At 41.7% G+C, this 17720-nt stretch overlaps 1 protein-coding gene across 3 annotated transcripts in view; it reads left to right on the top strand.

Annotated features, from left to right (window-relative positions):
• btbd8 (BTB domain containing 8) overlaps positions 1 to 17720 on the top strand; it is an 89338-nt gene that overhangs the window by 11235 nt on the left and 60383 nt on the right. For 2 of the 3 annotated variants that reach the window (XM_033028959.1, XM_033028958.1), the window contains exons 2-3: positions 4220 to 4406; positions 7505 to 7708. In XM_033028959.1, coding sequence (XP_032884850.1) covers positions 4234 to 4406; positions 7505 to 7708 — 377 coding nt within the window. In that variant the 5' untranslated portion in view covers positions 4220 to 4233. The remainder of the gene's footprint in view (positions 1 to 4219; positions 4407 to 7504; positions 7709 to 17720) is intronic. The other variant, XM_033028961.1, reaches the window with a different exon arrangement.

The following is a 17720-nucleotide window of genomic DNA, read 5'->3' as shown; positions in this document are numbered from 1 at the left end:
CTCTCTTCTCTCTCTCTGCACCTCCCTTTGAGAGTCTGTCCCTTCGGCACAGAGACTCTCGCAGCAGCGGCGCAACGCTTCCGACGCTTCCGACGGCCCGGGACACTCGCACTGTCCGGGGTGCTCCATGGCCAGAGCTGCAGCGGGCGACTCGCAGCGCCGCAAACACTCGACAGCGCCGCAAACACTCGACAGTCCCGGCTCCCCGCATCTGTTCCCGCTGCAGGTTCTGCTCCCATCCCTCCCGCAGCCCCGGCTCGCCAACACCCGCGGACCATGCAGTTTATCCGAGTTTTTACATTTTCGTTGATCACAAAATTTCTCACCACTGAGCATGAGAAATTTCTGATCAGCGTGAGGGCGTGAGAGTTTGCTTGAGGGCGTGATTCTCACGCTCAAAGCGTGAGAGTTGGCAGCCCTGCTGTGCTTGCTACCAGAACTCCCGTTAAACCAAGGAGACACAAGAGACTACAGATGCTGGAAACTTGAGCAAAACACCTCTCAGCCCATCAGCACTGAAGAAGGGCTCTGACCCGAAACTTCACCTGGCCATTCACTCCCAGATTTAGCATCACCTGCTGAGTTCCTCAAGTACTTTGTGTTTTGCATTAAACATAAGGCTTTGTCCAGTATTTCTGATGAATGTGAGAAACCACATGGCATTATTTATGGAGGCGAGTATGGAAATTATCTTGCTGAATCAGCATTGTTAATCTGGGTGTTTCTCATTGTTATCCATGGGATCTTGGTTTGTGCAAATTTCCTGCTATGTCTCCTTCAGGAAGGGATTCGGCCCGAAACGGTGCCTATTTCCTTCGCTCCATAGATGCTGCTGCACCCGTTGAGTTTCTCCAGCACTTTTGTCTACTCGTGTCTCCTTCAATACCTAAGTTTATGTCATAGGAGCAGGATTAGGCCATTAGGCCCATCGAATATACTCTGTCATTCAATCATAACTGATCTATATTTCCTTATCAACCCCATTCTCTGTTTTCTCCCTGTAACCTTTGACGCCCTTACTAATCAGGAACTTGTCAACAACTTTCACTTTAAAAATATGCACAGACTGCCTGTACAGCCATGTATATGTGGTAATTAATTCCACAGATTCACTGCACTGTGGCTAACGATAATTATATTCCAAAATCATGTATTTAGCAGAAAGGTGCTTTTGGATGTTCTCAGGTTGTCAGATCTTTAATTATGAAAGTTGCGAAGTGTTTAAGTGTGATATTAAAATAACAGATAATTTGAAATGCATACAAAATGGAGGGATATGAATCACGTGCAGGCAGTTCAGATTAGTTTAACTTGTCATAGAAACAAAAGTTGGATAACTCAGCGGGACAGGCAGCACCTCTGGAGAGAGGAATAGGTGACGTTTCAGACTGAAGAAGGGTCTCGACCTGAAAAGTAATTATTTCCTTCTCTCCAGAGATGTTGCCTGTCCCTTGAGTTACTCTGGCTATTTGTGTCTATCTTCAGTTTAAACCAGCATCTGCAGTTCCTTCCTAGACAGTTTAACTTGGCATCTTGTTTGGAATGGACATTATGGGATAAAGGGCCTGTTTGTACGGTGTAAACTATTTTGACTTTTCAGTAGCTTAATGGTTAATATTAAAAGGTATTGTGGAATGTTAAGAAAGTATTTGTAATTAAGTCAAATAGCATTGCTATATGGTGTGGGTTGTAAATAGCAGGACATTTAAATATCCTGACATTTAAATACAGGCTTTTAATTTTCTATCTGATATCTGTTTGGTTTAGAATCTCCACTGAAAATGTTCATCCATACTTTAAATCACTAAATTACCATTTCTAATTGTTAGTGATTTGCATATTGTACTAAGAAATAATACAGGACACATTGAAGTAGAATTTTTGAGTCAAAGACAAGGTCCCACATAAGAGATTAGTATACAAACTTAAAGCACACGGCATTGGGGGTTCAGTATTGATGTGGATAGAGAACTGGCTGGCAAACAGGAAGCAAAGAGTAGGAGTAAACGGGTCCTTTTCACAATGGCAGGCAGTGACTAGTGGGGTACCGCAAGGCTCAGTGCTGGGACCCCAGCTATTTACAATATATATTAATGATCTGGATGAGGGAATTGAAGGCAATATCTCCAAGTTTGCGGATGACACTAAGCTGGGGGGCAGTGTTAGCTGTGAGGAGGATGCTAGGAGACTGCAAGGTGACTTGGATAGGCTGGGTGAGTGGGCAAATGTTTGGCAGATGCAGTATAATGTGGATAAATGTGAGGTTATCCATTTTGGTGGCAAAAACAGGAAAGCAGACTATTATCTAAATGGTGGCCGACTAGGAAAAGGGGAGATGCAGCGAGACCTGGGTGTCATGGTACACCAGTCATTGAAAGTGGGCATGCAGGTGCAGCAGGCAGTGAAGAAAGCGAATGGTATGTTAGCTTTCATAGCAAAAGGATTTGAGTATAGGAGCAGGGAGGTTCTACTGCAGTTGTACAGGGTCTTGGTGAGACCACACCTGGAGTATTGCGTACAGTTTTGGTCTCCAAATCTGAGGAAGGACATTATTGCCATAGAGGGAGTGCAGAGAAGGTTCACCAGACTGATTCCTGGGATGTCAGGACTGTCTTATGAAGAAAGACTGGATAGACTTGGTTTATACTCTCTAGAATTTAGGAGATTGAGAGGGGATCTTATAGAAACTTACAAAATTCTTAAGGGGTTGGACAGGCTAGATGCAGGAAGATTGCTCCCGATGTTGGGGAAGTCCAGGACAAGTGGTCACAGCTTAAGGATAAGGGGGAAATCCTTTAAAACCGAGATGAGAACTTTTTTCACACAGAGAGTGGTGAATCTCTGGAACTCTCTGCCACAGAGGGTAGTCGAGGCCAGTTCATTGGCTATATTTAAGAAGGAGTTAGATGTGGCCCTTGTGGCTAAGGGGATCAGAGGGTATGGAGAGAAGGCAGGTACGGGATACTGAGTTGGATGATCAGCCATGATCATATTGAATGGCAGTGCAGGCTCGAAGGGCCGAATGGCCTACTCCTGCACCTAATTTCTATGTTTCTATGTTTCTTTTAGAATAGGATGTTGCAGATGATAATCCATGGTGGAACATGCACAGAGATTGTGACTGAACCTGTGCATAATATCCACTTTCCTTCTTGAATCCCTCCGGATTGCAGTAATCGGTTGTTGAATTACAAATTGAGTATATTGGAAAGGAGATTGCTGAGTCTCCAATAATATATCCAGGTCTTTTGTGCCGAGTGCAATGGTATAGTTTCTCAGACACCTCACTTCTGTATCCTTGAACCATGATCCCACAGACGAACACCAGACCATAATCTCACAGACCATTTCTGATTTCATCACTTCTGGCTGTTTGCCTTCCACAGCCCCCAACTTATTATTTCCCAGCCCTACACAGCCTGGTTTTACCTTCTCCCCAAAATCCATAAACACAACTGCCCTGGCATTGTTTCTGCCTGCTCCTGTCCCACTGGAATGATTTCCACATACCTCAACTCCATCCTAGGCAGAGGTTCACTTGCACCACCTCCAACCTCGTCTACTGTATCCATTGCTCAAGATGTGGACTCTTGTACATCGGCGAGACCAAATGTAGACTGGGCGATCGTTTCGCTGAACACCTTTGCTCAGTCTGCCTGAACATGCCTGATCTGCCGATTGCTAAACACTTTTAATTCTCCTTCCCATTCCTACACACACCTTTTGGTCCCAGGTCTCCTCCATTGTCATAGTGAGGCTGAACGCAAATTGGAGGAACAGCATCTCATATTTCGTTTGGGCAGCTTACAGCCCAGTAGTATGAATAGTGATTTCTCTAACTTCAAGTAGCCCCAGCATTCCATCTCTCTCTATCCTTCCCCCACCCAAGTCACACTAGCTTCTCGTTTTCACGCAACTAACAGCTAACAATGTCCTGTTTCCTTTATCATTGTTACCTTTTTGCATATTTTTCATTCATTGTTCTTTATCTCTGAACATCTCTCATCGTCTATCTCTCATTTCCCTTATCCCTAACCAGTCTGAAGAAGTGTCCCAACCCAAAACGTCACCCATTCCTTCTCTCCAGAGATGCTGCCTGTCCCGCTGAGTTACTCCAGCTTTTTGTGTCTATCTTCAGTTTAAACCAGCATCTGCAGTTCCTTCCTACATGGTATTGTTGTCTTAATTGGTTAATTTCATTTTAATATTTATTAAATAGATGGTTACCATGAGATGAATGAGTATAAACAACAATCAACAGACCTGGAAATGGCAACGTGGAATGGAGGAATTGTGCAGAGAATTCCCAATCTGGAAAACAGCAAAGGTTTCCAAGAGAGAGTTAGAAGTGAAAGACAGATATTGAAAGAAACCCTGGCTTCACAGTTAAACAAGGACCTTCTCAGGTATGCAATGCCTTCTTATAAACTGTGTTTGGTACAACAAATACTTAATATAATTCAACATCCTTTTATCTTTTCAAGCATTTTTTTTAGTAAAACAGCAAGGAAAATCTCAGCAGGTCATGCAGCATCTGTGGAAAGATAAACAGTTAATATTTCAGGTCAAAGATCCTTCAACAGAACTGAGGAAAGAAAACAAGTTAGTCCAGGTAGCAAAGTAAGTGGGGTAGGGCAGTGGGTGGAACAAAGCTATTGTCTATAATAGGTTATAATAATTAAAAAGGCAATTGTTTCTCTATATGCTGTAGTGCTAATGTTGTTGTAATGTTTAGGTAATTCTGCGCAGTCTGTCTTACTGGGACATGCCCAGCAAGCCACAATATACAAATGAAAGAAAAAAGAAAGTGAAGAATGGCAAGCAAAAGTGAAGATTCTTGACACAAACAGATAGAAAGAGCAAGCTATATAAAATTGGAGTATTCAGGCTGCAATGGATGTGTTGGTTCTTTTCGTAACCTAGTTTACCCTAACTACTATTTTGTGTTGAAGATTCTTTGTCAGCCTTTCTTGTTTTTAGTGCACAGAACCAATCAGGTTGTCATTTGTTGCCACTCTGGTTATCAAAGCAGGACAGGATCTGCACAGTAAATGGAAGGGTCCTGAGGAGTGTTGTAGAGCAAAGGGGTCTTGGAGTGTAAGTACATAGTTTACTGACAGTGGCGTTGCACTTGTACATAGGATGATGAAGAAGGCTTTTGGCACACTGGCCTTCATTGGTCAGGGTATTGAGTATAGAAGTTGGAACAGTATGTTGCAGTTATTCAAGACATTATTGAAGCTGCACTTGCAGTGGTATCGTTACGTTTGGTCACCCTGCTATAGAAAAAATGTCGTTAGCTGGAAACAATGCGAAAAAGATTTATGAGGATGTTGCCAGTACTCACCAAATTTTAATCCTAAAGGGCCTGTCCCAAGAGCATGCGACTCCATGCGGCAAGCGCGACCTAAAAGGGCCTGTCCCACGAGCATGCGACTGCATGCGGCAAGCGCGACCAAACCAGAAGCGGGGGCCGCGCGGATGTCGAGTGAGTGACATGAAGTTCGAGCGAAGTCTGCGGGAAATTCGCGTGTGACGTACGGCTTCGAGGCGGTGCGTTAGGCGGCTGTAGGCCTACCAGGCCGTTGCTGCGCGGAATTTTTGAACGGTCAGTTTTTCGGAGCCCCGCGCGATGTCGGGGCCAGCTCCGCACAACTCCATACGGCTCCGGCGATCAAAATGGGACCGGCCCCGCGAGGCCGTACGGCTCAAGCGACCACGTTAGGTCGCGTTTGCCGCATGGAGTTGCATGCTCGTGGGACAGGCCCTTTAGGCTTTGAAGTAGTTCATTTCAGTTGTGACTGCAACACATTGGTTTCTGGGTGTTTCATTTAGAAATCTAGCTTCTGATCTTTATCCAGTGACCTTGATTAGCAGTGTATGTAAACTACCATGGATAGATGCAGTAACCCACTCACCTGTGACTTACAATACGTTACCAAGGAATTGTGGAGAGGAGAGAACATGAACATGAGGTCATTAATTTAAGAAATACTCTAAATCAAGTTGTTCTTTTGTTTAAATTGCCTGAACGCATTGATGTATTAGATTTTGTATCCAGTGTATTTTGTTAATAAATAATGAAAATAGGATGTAGGAGTTTCTTCCCCTCTTATCAGGCTTCTGAACGGTCCTTCCATACACTAGTGTACAGTCGATTCGCCTCTACCTCATTGTGAACATTGGCTAGCTATTGTACTTGCGTTTGTCTTGATTGCATTGATATTTAGCATTGTCTGATATGATTGGATAGCATGCACGATATATTTTCATTGTACCTTGGTGCACATGACGACAATGAACTTAAACCTAAAAATAACAAAGGGGAAAGTTCCGTGGCAATTGTTAGGAACAAGTGTCCTTGGAGCTTTATTGTATATAAAGGAAATTTGGCTGATTAGATTCTGACCATTATACCACCTGCAGAAGTAATTACATACCCTGTGTGGTTGAATGCAGTGAGCTTCTGTCTTGATTTATGAGTTTATGATGGATGGAATATTAATTTGAGTTTGTCCATGGGAAAATGAAGAGGATTTGATCTCAGACAAGGATCTGTTGGATGAAATATTAGAAGTGAGTCTCTTTGAGGGATTAAGTTTTTATTCTCCAATATTCAGAAATCAAAGAATTGTAGGTTAAATTGTACCTAAAGTGGATTGCATCTTATTGGAAATACATTTGTTTTTTCCTAGCTTGCTTAGCTCTGGTTGGCTATATATGCAGGCAGTCAGTCTACCTGGCATTTCCACAAATCCTAGTGCACTTGCACCTCTGTCTAAGGTCGATCATGAGGGGGGACTTCTTTACTCAGAGAGTGGTAGCTGTGTGGTATGAGCTTCCAGTGGAAGTGGTGGAGGCAGGTTCGATTTTATCATTTAAAAATAAATTGGATAGGTATATGGATGGGAAAGGAATGGAGGGTTATGGTCTGAGTGCAGGTAGATGGGACTAGGGGAAAATAATTGTTCGGCACGGACTTGTAGGGCCGAGGTGGCCTGTTTCCGTGCTGTAATTGTTATATGGTTATATGGTTATATGGAGATGTGCATATAATGCGACATCTGTCTTGGAGTTTTAAATGCAGTTTGAATTGTGCACTGATGTTTCATTGACTGTTCATGTGTGCAAATGGTGATGGGTGGGTGGAGTCATGAACAATTAGTAAAATTAGTCTGTGCTAATCTTGCACTTCATAGATATGTTTAAGACAAAGATAAAATTGATAAGGCTTGTCATTAATTATTAACTCTATGCATTTGTATAACTTTTACAATTCATTCTGGTTAGACAGGGATCTTGTTCTTGGTTATTGTGACACTACTTGTTAATACTGTATGATGTTCAACACTGTACTATATTATACATATACTACAGCATTCCATATACTTATTGCAGAAATAATATTTCAATAGGTACTCTGACTGTTTAATTATATATTTTTTAAATCCAAGGAGCTCCAGAAACAATATTACACAATTGGTCTGTTTTTTGTTCCCAAAAGGCTTCTTGTAGAAGGAACTCAAGCAGATGTCACATTCCATGTGGGTGCAGCTGTCTTCAAGGCCCATAGAGCTGTGCTGCTTGCAAGGGTTCCAGAGTTTTTTTCGAGAGTTTCTGAAAAGCACTTGAAAGAAGAGGCTGAGAACTGTCCATCAATCGTCCCTGTTGAGAGTTTCAAGCCTTCACAGTTTAAATACTTCTTGCAGTAAGTGTTTCCAACAGTTGCAGTATGTGTTGTGTGTGTGGGAGATTTGATTTAAACTAATTATCAATGCTACTTCACATTGTTTCCCAATTGGACTCAAAACAACAGACTTCTAAATTCACAGCAATGAGCATTCTTTCCCATGGCAAACTTGAGTTAACCCTTCCCAACCCAATCAGTTACATTAATTATCTGAATAAATTACATTTGTATAGGTTACTTGGCAACCTTGGGACATACCACAGTGGTTTATACTATAGCACTGATTAAATCTGAATGTTGCTAATGCTGTAAAGCAAATGTTTGTGTATGAAGGTTGTCAATTTGGTAAAAGTGGAATCTTATCAGGATACAAGGCAGAAAATGTCATATTTAAGACATTATCACCTCTCTTCGAAAATTACTATAAGCAAGATATTGGCAATTACAAATTATTAGTGGTAATTAAATTAAGTGTTCACAATAATTATTAGGCTGTTGTCTATGAACATCTACTACTTAAACATAATAAATGTAAGTTTTCAGCTTTCAGTAGACCACAACTGCTTGTAGGATGAAATACATCCCAAGCAGAAGTTGCATCCCAAGCAGAAGTGGTTTCTGCTCCCCCTTTATGTTCCTTTTCCCTTTAATCTGATATTCACTGATAAGACACAATAGTTGTTCAAAAGGCACTTGTTTTGGAGTAGATAGTACAGGATGGTCAAACATGAGGGCCTTTTGTAGTCATGTACAATAATGTCAAGAGGTTTAGGAATTGCAAGACGCACAATTGTTTTATACGTTCCTATTACTAAGACTCCACCTCAATGCATTAATCAAGGAACATTAAATATTTGCTGTATCATTGCTGCTCGCTATTAAAACTAGAGGCCTTGAATCTCCATCCTGATTGTAAGTTCTTTTGGAAATTTTAACTTGCTTTATTTGTCACTGATATTTTCTGTTTGTCTATAAATTTGCAGCTCTTGATGCATATATTATTTAAGTACTCCTTCAGAATATAACACAAGCAATACGGCATGAAAACAGTTTTGTTGTTGAGTGCCGACATTTAAATATTTGATTAGTAAGCACACAGTAATGCACATGTACTGTATTCTGCAAATGCATGATGTTTACTTGCCCTGGCTGAGTCTCACTGTGGCCAAATGAAGCTATAATCCTGTGATGCAAGTGTTTTATGCCCGGGCTCCTGCGATTAGGTGAAAACACGGGCTAGATAAGAGTCCATCATCCCTCCATCCATTTTGGGGTTGGAGGACAAATGTGTATTAGACATCATAGCTCCCAATACATATCTGATGAAATTATTCCCCAAATGGTATGCATTCATTGAATCTCTGGGAGCTGCACTTGAACAGTTAGAGGGGTGAATGTGGCTTGCAAGATGCTATTTGATCACCCTTTGTATGGTTTCTAACAGATTAAATGACAAGCACTTCTCCTGATTATCGTAGTAAGTAAAGGGATTTATTTTTATAATCCATGCTTTAACATGCTTGCTTCACTGTGGCTCACAACATACTGAGGAATGAATTTGTATTAGTACAGCTGCTTAGTATTTCTTGCTCAATAGGTTGGAAACTTCAGTTCGTATTCGGTCTCTGGATATTGGATCATATCCTAGTGACAGAAAAGACGTCATTCAGCATCTGATTTTTTACTACTTTATGTTTTTATTAGATTATTATCCTGGCATCAGTGTTAAGAAAAAGTATATTTACTATGTCCAAATGATACTTAAACAGCCATCCATCCGACTGCAAGATATTTACTTGCTGAACTGGGTGTACTTACTGTAAACACAGCACTGCCGGTGGAGGGGATGAATAATCTAATGGTGGAGCAAACTATCTTAGGTGATGTTTTCTTTGGTTATGGTTATAGCTAAGATATTTTCCTGAGCCTTTTTTGTGCTAGAGAGGCTGATGGCTGTTATGGGCTGGTTACCATACATAACTGAAAATGTATTGCATTATTGTTTATTATAGTTATTTATGTTGCCTTAATGTGCCTGTAAATCTGCAACAACTTCATTGTTCCAGTCCCGGTTCATATGACAATTAAACACACATGACTTGAATTGAACAGGGTGTTGGTGAGACCTCACCTGGAATAGTGCATATTTTTGGTCTCTTTAACGGAAGGCAGTGCAAATTGACTAGGCTAATTCCTGGGAAGAAAGACAAAATAGTTTGGGTTTGTATTACTTATTGAGGGGTAAACTTATTCAAATATATAACATCCTAAGGGGTTAAATGTTGGGATGTTTTCGCTAGTGAGAAAGTCTCGAACAATGGGACATAACAACAAAATGAAGGGTCAGTCATTCTCTTGGGGGTGATCAATCTCTAGAATTCTCTATCCCGGTGGAATCATTAGAAATATTTGAAGTGGAGGTGGATAAATATGGTAGATTGAAGAATGGAGAGGTAAGGAGAAATGGTATGGAAGAGGAATCGAGGCCAGCGTGGATTAGGCATGCATGCATTATATTGTGGCAGTTATTTTACCGAGTCTTGGAGTTCATGGGAGTTCATCAATGTGAACCATAATCTCTCCACCGATGTTGACGAATCGGAGGATTTCCAGTCATATTATAATCCTAAATCTGACTGTTTTATGAAAATTTTAAGTATCATCAGGTGTTTCAAATGGTGGGAAAGTTGCTGCATAAGAAGGCTCATGGGAAATACCTCCAAATTTAGCCTCTCACTTAATTTCCCTATTTCAATATCCAGCTGAGGAAGTTCCAGACATGGAGTAGTCTTCTGTTCAAACACCTTGGTGGAATAAAAAAAATAAATCCAGAGTGTTATTGACGGGAAATAGAAATCCCTTGCTCTTCAACACCATCTCAGTCAACATGAAATAGACTGGAAAATGTTATTATGCATTAGCAGGCACACAAGCTATGTTTTAAAATAATATCTAAATGTTTAGCGTTGAACAGCTTCCCTATAAAAGTGAACCTGCATGTGACAGGTTTGGGAAAATAAATGTGTTCTCACTGAGAAGTTAAGAAGCAGGAGATATGGGTATCAGCTATCTACTCTATAAGCTAAGAAAGCTTACCTAAGAAAACATACACTTATAATCTTTAAGCTAGTGAACTGCTCAAGACATTTAATAAATAGCAGGCTATTTTTTTTTGGAGGCTGTATATAATTCTTAAATAACACCTGGAGGGGATAATACACTAAAGATGAAAAGTGAGACGGCTCTGAATTGAGCCAGACAGAGGTGATCGGATTATTTCTGATGAATCTTTTTTATTTATTTTGATGTTTCCTTGAAATCAATCAATCAAGCACTTTATTCATCCCCGAGGGGCAATTTAAAGGGCGCATTACAGTAGCTTTTTAAAAAAGAAAGGGACACAATCAACGAAGAGACAAACATTCAAAGCTACTCTCTGCACCAACCGGTCGACCGCACGAGCAGTGACCCGGCAAGGATTGGGTTGTCAGCAGCGATACAATAATAAAGAACACACAAAATGTAACACAAACATCCACCACAGCATTCATCACTGTGGTGGAAGGCACAAAAATTTGGCCAGTCCTCCTCCATGGACAGGACCAGAGTCCAGAGTCAGTCCAGGATCGGCTCTTCCTCACCGGAGACCATGGCTTCAGATTGTTGTAGGCCGCAGGCCGGCGATCAAGATTTAAAGTCCCCGCCGCAGCCAGAAGCACCGTAGACTGCAGGGCCGGCGGTCGAAGCTCCCCTCCAGGGGTGATGGTAAGTCCATGCCGGCCACGCGGTAGAAGTTGGCCGCGGGCCGGCAGTGATTGCTTCTTCTTCCCCCGGGTCCCCCACGAGGGATCCCGGGCTGTAGACGCCGCACCAGCTGGAGCTCTGCAGACACTTCAGGCTGCGACTTCAGGCTGCCGGCTGCCCCGGGCCAGCGAAACGGAGCGCTCCCCTCCAGCGAACCCCAGCAAGGGCTCACCCGCTCCACAACGAGAATCCACGCTCGCCCGCCGCTGAAGCCCTGGGCACGTCTCCGGGAAAGGCCGCGCCGATCCTTGATGTTAGGCCACAGGGGAGGCGACCTGGAAAAAGTCGCCTCTCCATGGAGGAGGCGACCGAAACGGTTTCCCCCTTACCCCCCCACACCACCCCCCACACAAAACACACAAAAAAACATTAAATACACACAAAAAAACATACTAAAAAATAAAAAAAAGTTGAAAAAACTGACGCACTGCTGACATGGCTGCTGCCAGAACAGCGTCCCCCGGAGCTTCACACTTGCTTGCGGTATTGTAGTTGTTGATAAAGATGTTTTTTTTTTTTAATATAATGGGTGTGAATATGGTGAATGAGGCCTGTTTATCTGAAGGTCAGACAATCCGTCGAAAGGTAAAATAGCGCCTTGTAAATTTAGCAGATATCATGTGAACAAAAGGTCAAAGTCCCTTCACCTTGGGATGTAAGACTTAGTTTCGTGATGCAGATACTGAGCTGTTGTCAAGGAAACAATGTTGTAATTTTGAAAAGCAAAAAAGCTTGTAGCTGCTGGAATTTTCCAATAAAAATTGAACAGGGTTTCTCAGTAGGTCAGACAGCATCTGTGGAGAGAGAAATCAGTGGTAATATTTTGAGGTCAATGAGCCTTTATCAAAACTGGAAACAACTTTCTTAGCTTATTATTTTAAATTGCATCAAAAACTTCAGTTGCTGCTGAGGACATGGTGAAGATACTTTACCAGGTCCACACGTGTAGAATCTTGGATGAGTGATTGGTTATGCAATTTGAAGTCAAGGCACTACATGTCTTGGAGGAGAACTTGCAGGTTGTGGTGTTTTCATGTGCTCATTACCCATCTCTTTCTAACCAGTTTTGGTTGAAAGATTCTTGAAGATTTGCTGCTACATTTAAATAGATAACATGTAATATAGTGAAAACATTCTTATTGAATCAGTTACCATTACCGCTCTCTTGCTGCACAGGCACGCGTACATAAATGTCGTCACTGAAGACTATTACGCAAAGCTGGATTCAAATGATAAAGGGTCATCAACCCAAAACCTTAACTCTGTTTCCATCTCCATTGATGTTGTCTCACCTACTGAATGCTTCCAGCATTTTTGTTTTATTGTAGGACTAAAATGACCATAAACCAAGCGGCAGCAACAGATCCAAAAACCATTGTTCAAATTGAATACTTAACAACATAATGTAATGTGGGATCTAGAAGTACGTGCCTAAGTCCTTGAAGGTGGCACTGTACTTGTACATAAGGTGGTGTACATAAGGTGGTGAAGGTGGCTTTTGGCACTTTGGCTTTATCAGTCAGGGAAGTATAGATTAAGAGATTAAATAAGGAATAGTGTCTGACCCGCTGAGTTACTCCAGCTTTTTGTGTCTATCTTTGGTTTAAACCAGCATCTGCAGTTCCGTCCTACACAATTAAGTATAGGAGGTTGGGACACATACAAAGTGCTGGAGTAACTCAGTGGATCAGACAATATCTCTGAAGAAATGTAGAGGCCTATCCATATCCTCCAGAGATGCTTCCTCACAATCTGAATTACTCCAGCTCTTGAATGTTCTACACACGATTCCAGCATCTGCAGTTCTTTGTGTCTCCATAGAAGTTGTAACTCTTGTCACAGTTACAAGACGTTGGTGAAGCTGACTTGGAGTATTATATTCAGTTTTGGACATTGGGAAAGATGCCATTAATCTGGAAAGAGTGTGGAGAAGGTTTACAAGGATATTGCCAGGTGATCATCCCTTCTTATTCCTCTGCTCCACCCATAAAGCCCCACCAGCTGATCCCTCAGTAATTTCATCTCTGACTTGCGTCATGATGTTCTCCATCAAAAATGCACTTTACTTCTTTTTAATAAAACAAACAATTTGATTTAGCTGGGCACTAATAAAAAAAAAACAATGCCCCAAACTGAACGAAAATAAAGTTTGGAAAAATTCAAGCCATAATTATAATTTGTATATTATTTTGGACATGTAAAACCAGGGTGAATAATACCAGACAACAGTCTCCTTTTGTTTTTGCATTAAGGAATTGAAAATTTCACGGGCTGTTTCTTAGAGTTCCCATTGGGAGAGTGGATTTCATTCTCCGGCCCAGAGCAATGGCAGTAACTGCCAGCAGTCAGGTGTAGTTCCTACTGAGACCAACAGTGGGTCGCACCTATCTCTGTTCCTGCACTTGGAAGTAAGTTGGAGGAGATCTCTACATTCATCTCCTGAATTGAGGATTGGAGGTTAAACCAAGTTTATTCTATAGTATTTCCTATATTCATAAATACTATAAATAGATTACAAACTGTTATTTGTGGTGGCTTGCTGTGTGTATGAATTTTACAACATTGTCTGCATTTCTAAAATAAATTTACAGCCACTTGCTTTTGAAGTCCTGAACAGAATAGGGATGCTTAATAAATTTGTAGATGACATGAAAATTGATGTTGATGCAAATAGTCCTAGCGCACAGGATGTTATTGATCATTTGGGGAAAATGGGCATCGCAATGTCAGATGAAATTTAATCCTGATAAATGCAAGATGATGCACTTGGAGATGACTAAATGTGTAGGACAAACATCATGAAGAATTGAGGAACAGAGGTACAAGTCTAAGGATCCCTGAAGGTGATAATAGATGTAGATAGGTTCATGAAAGCATATGAGATACTTGTTCTGGTCAAGAAGCCAGAGATGAGCACAGGATGGAAAATGTCAGCAAGCAAAAAGAAAATTTCAAATGCACGAGTGCAGAAAGCAGCACCATCTGTGAAACAGAGAACGAGTTGAGGGGGTGGGGCCTGATTAGGACTGCACGAAGGATTGCTCCCTATGTAGAGACATAATGAAGAGGCAGGCATTGCTTGGTCCAATGCGAGTTGCCACAGCTTTGACTTGAGGAGAGTTGAAGAAATGGTTGCTTGATGTAAGAATGAATTCTGCCAAGTGAAGTAGAGTGGTTGGGAAGGGTTTGGTTTCACCTCCGTTCAGAGAATTAAAGGGTCCTTGTACCATCCAAGTGTGGGAAGGAAGTATAGAGTGATTGGAATCCATGGTGGTGAGCCATTTGAGACTGGGAAACTGACAAAGTGGCAGAGCGTGTCAAAGATGCTGTCGATAAAAGAGAAGGGACAAGCACAGGCTAAAACAATGGGTCTGCCAGTCCAATCCTTGTGCTCCTGAGCAGGTGAAGTGGGGTGGGGTCTACATGGCTGAACACTGCGGTGGGAGATCGCCCAAGGAAATAAAGTGATCACCTGGGAGACAACAGCCTGAAGTTCAGAGATGGGCTCATAATCGAGATGGAGGTATGAAGAGGGGTCTGAGAGCTGTGATATTCAGCTTGTGTTCAGCTTCTGTGAAGCAGTGATCAGCACATCACATGACAATAGCACAACTATTTCTTTCCTCACTGATGTTGCTTGAGCTGTTTCATTTTTCCAGCCATTATACGATTTCTGGCCTTGGGCATATTCCTTCACAATATCTTCCTGATCCTTTGTGTGTTTTGAAATGGGGCATTAGTTTTTGTATAATTTTCAATTGCAGTACAATTTAAATCAAGTAGAATCTAAATGTTGCCAGAATGTAAAGTGAAAGATACTGCGAAGATCTAAATGATGGAATAATTCTTTTTAAATCGGCTGTGTTAAAAATCATTGAACTCCTTAATTGCATCTCTTCGGCTAATACTGCGGGCTTAATGTCCAATCTGTGGCTAAGGGGGAGTTTTTAATTGCATTTTATATAATGGAGAATACTTAATTCAGAATTGTTTCATGAAGTTCATTCATTCTTTTTTAAAGATAAATTTCTTAATTTAATCTTGCAGAACAAAGCTAATCCATTTGCACTTGGCTTGGGCCAATTACAGAACTTTAAGAGCATGGGAGGGGGCAAAACCACCACTGATAAAGCAGCTGTTGTCCATGAAACCTCCCCAGTCTCTCTTCCATTGATTCATTCTCATGTGCTCAGCATTTTGAAATTTGAACAGTTTCCACATCTTAACGAAGGCTATTCAAAGCCAAAGAAAACAAACTAGCCATAAAAATGTGACAGACATGAGATTCATTTTGCTTTTTAAGAGGATTATTGGCAGGACTCTCACAAAAACAGCCACTCCAGACAGTGCCCTGCAGGCAGTCCAACACCATCCAACCAATGGTAGTTACACAGTACCAGCCCTCCCTGAGGTCCATTGCAGTTAGCCCCTGTGAAGAGGCTAATGACTCGGCTTGTACTCGCTAGAATTTAGGAGATTGAGGGGGGGTCTTGTAGAAACTTACAAAATTCTTAAGGGGTTGGACAGGCTAGATGCAGGAAGATTATTCCCGATGTTGGGGAAGTCCAGAACTAGGGGTCACAGTTTAAGGATAAGAGGGAAGTCTTTTAGGACTGAGATGAGAAAATCATTTTTTACACAGAGAGTGGTGAATCTGTGGAATTCTCTGCCACAGAAGGTAGTTGAGGCCAGTTCATTGGCTATATTTAAGAGGGGGTTAGATGTGGCCCTTGTGGCTGAAGGGATCAGGGGGTATGGAGAGAAGGCAGGGATGGGATACTGAGTTGGATGATCAGCCATGATCATATCGAATGGCGGTGCAGGCTCGAAGGGCCAAATGGCCTACTCCTGCACCTATTTTCTATGTTAAGAGGTTCTTGGCTTTTCTTCCAGGAAATAGCAGGACTGCTTTGATTCAGTCAAAAGATTCAGGTGCTAATTAACCACAAGCAAGTTGCTCTTGGGTTGGAAATTCCACCATGCCTCAAGAAAGCAACGTCATCAATACTTGCGTATGCATGTGTTCAGCAGACATCAACAAGTTATTTACTGAGATGAGAATGGGCCTCACGAAAGACCTTTTAATCAATGCTTGTGTATGCACGGGTTCAGCAGCTAAGCTTCAAGTCATCAAGTTATTATTCACTGAGATGGGAATGAAACCCGCCAAAGAACTTTTAAAACTGACCCCAGCAATAAAAATCTTTGCCTAAACCCTAGAAACCCTGGACTGTTCAGCATATTCTGGACTAATTCCTCAGTGATGCCACGTATCTGTGCTCAAATACATTACTGCTGCCAAGAGTGCCAACATACCCTAAAGCCATCAGGAAAAATGTTTGAAGATTAAGGCCTATGGGTTTATAGTCTACTCGGAATCACTAATATCATCCAGACCAACTGCAGGCACTTCAAAGCGATAGAGAGGGAGAACCAGTACTGACTGCAAAATTTTCAAAGCATAATACATTGTAATGCAATTGCAAAGTAAAGCAGAACAATGTACAATGCAGATGTTGGGGATCAATTTCAAGTAAGACCACTGACCCTTTTCCAGATCTCAACCTGTTTAACAAGGAGTTAGAAGGACCTTTCTCCTTTTCATATGGGGTGCAGGTCGTATTACTTAGTGGGTATGTGCCCTTTTACGACTATACTGTCGGACCTTGGCCCAGGAGGATGTACTTTATCGTACAGGTAATTTTAGTAGTACTGCATTTCATGTTGAGTTCATATGGTACCTTGGCCTACCACTACCTCCATGAATTTAATTTTTCTGTTCAGCATTACCACTTTCCTAGATAGCCCCTTTCCTTTTCTGATTCCCATAGATTATTTTATGGTTACATTTTGGATTCAGTTTTTTTTTAATCAACTGCCTTGTGACTTTCTCCCAGCACTTCATGTCTTGTCTCATTGAAACTTATATGCATGAGAAGGTGATCAACGGCAGCCGAGATGTGGCTTCTCATTTGAAAGGCCATTTCTCTGAGCCCGTTTCCCTTTACCGAAGTGTCAGCCTCAATTTTGATTAACCACCAAGTTTCCAGAAAAGTAGGGCACATAAGGAGGCCATTTAGCTTATTGAGTCTGTCCCAGTGCAAGAGCAATCCTGCTCGCCTTGTTCCCTAATCCTCTTCCATAACTATGAATGTCCTTAATGTCAAGTGTTCATCTGGTTGGTTCTGACTGCCATGACTGAATTTACCTCTATTCCTCCCCCAGC

Source organism: Amblyraja radiata, chromosome 10 (genome assembly GCF_010909765.2).
Source record: "Amblyraja radiata isolate CabotCenter1 chromosome 10, sAmbRad1.1.pri, whole genome shotgun sequence".
In the NCBI taxonomy this organism is placed as follows: domain Eukaryota; kingdom Metazoa; phylum Chordata; class Chondrichthyes; order Rajiformes; family Rajidae; genus Amblyraja; species Amblyraja radiata.
This window is presented reverse-complemented; position numbering and strand designations above follow the sequence as displayed.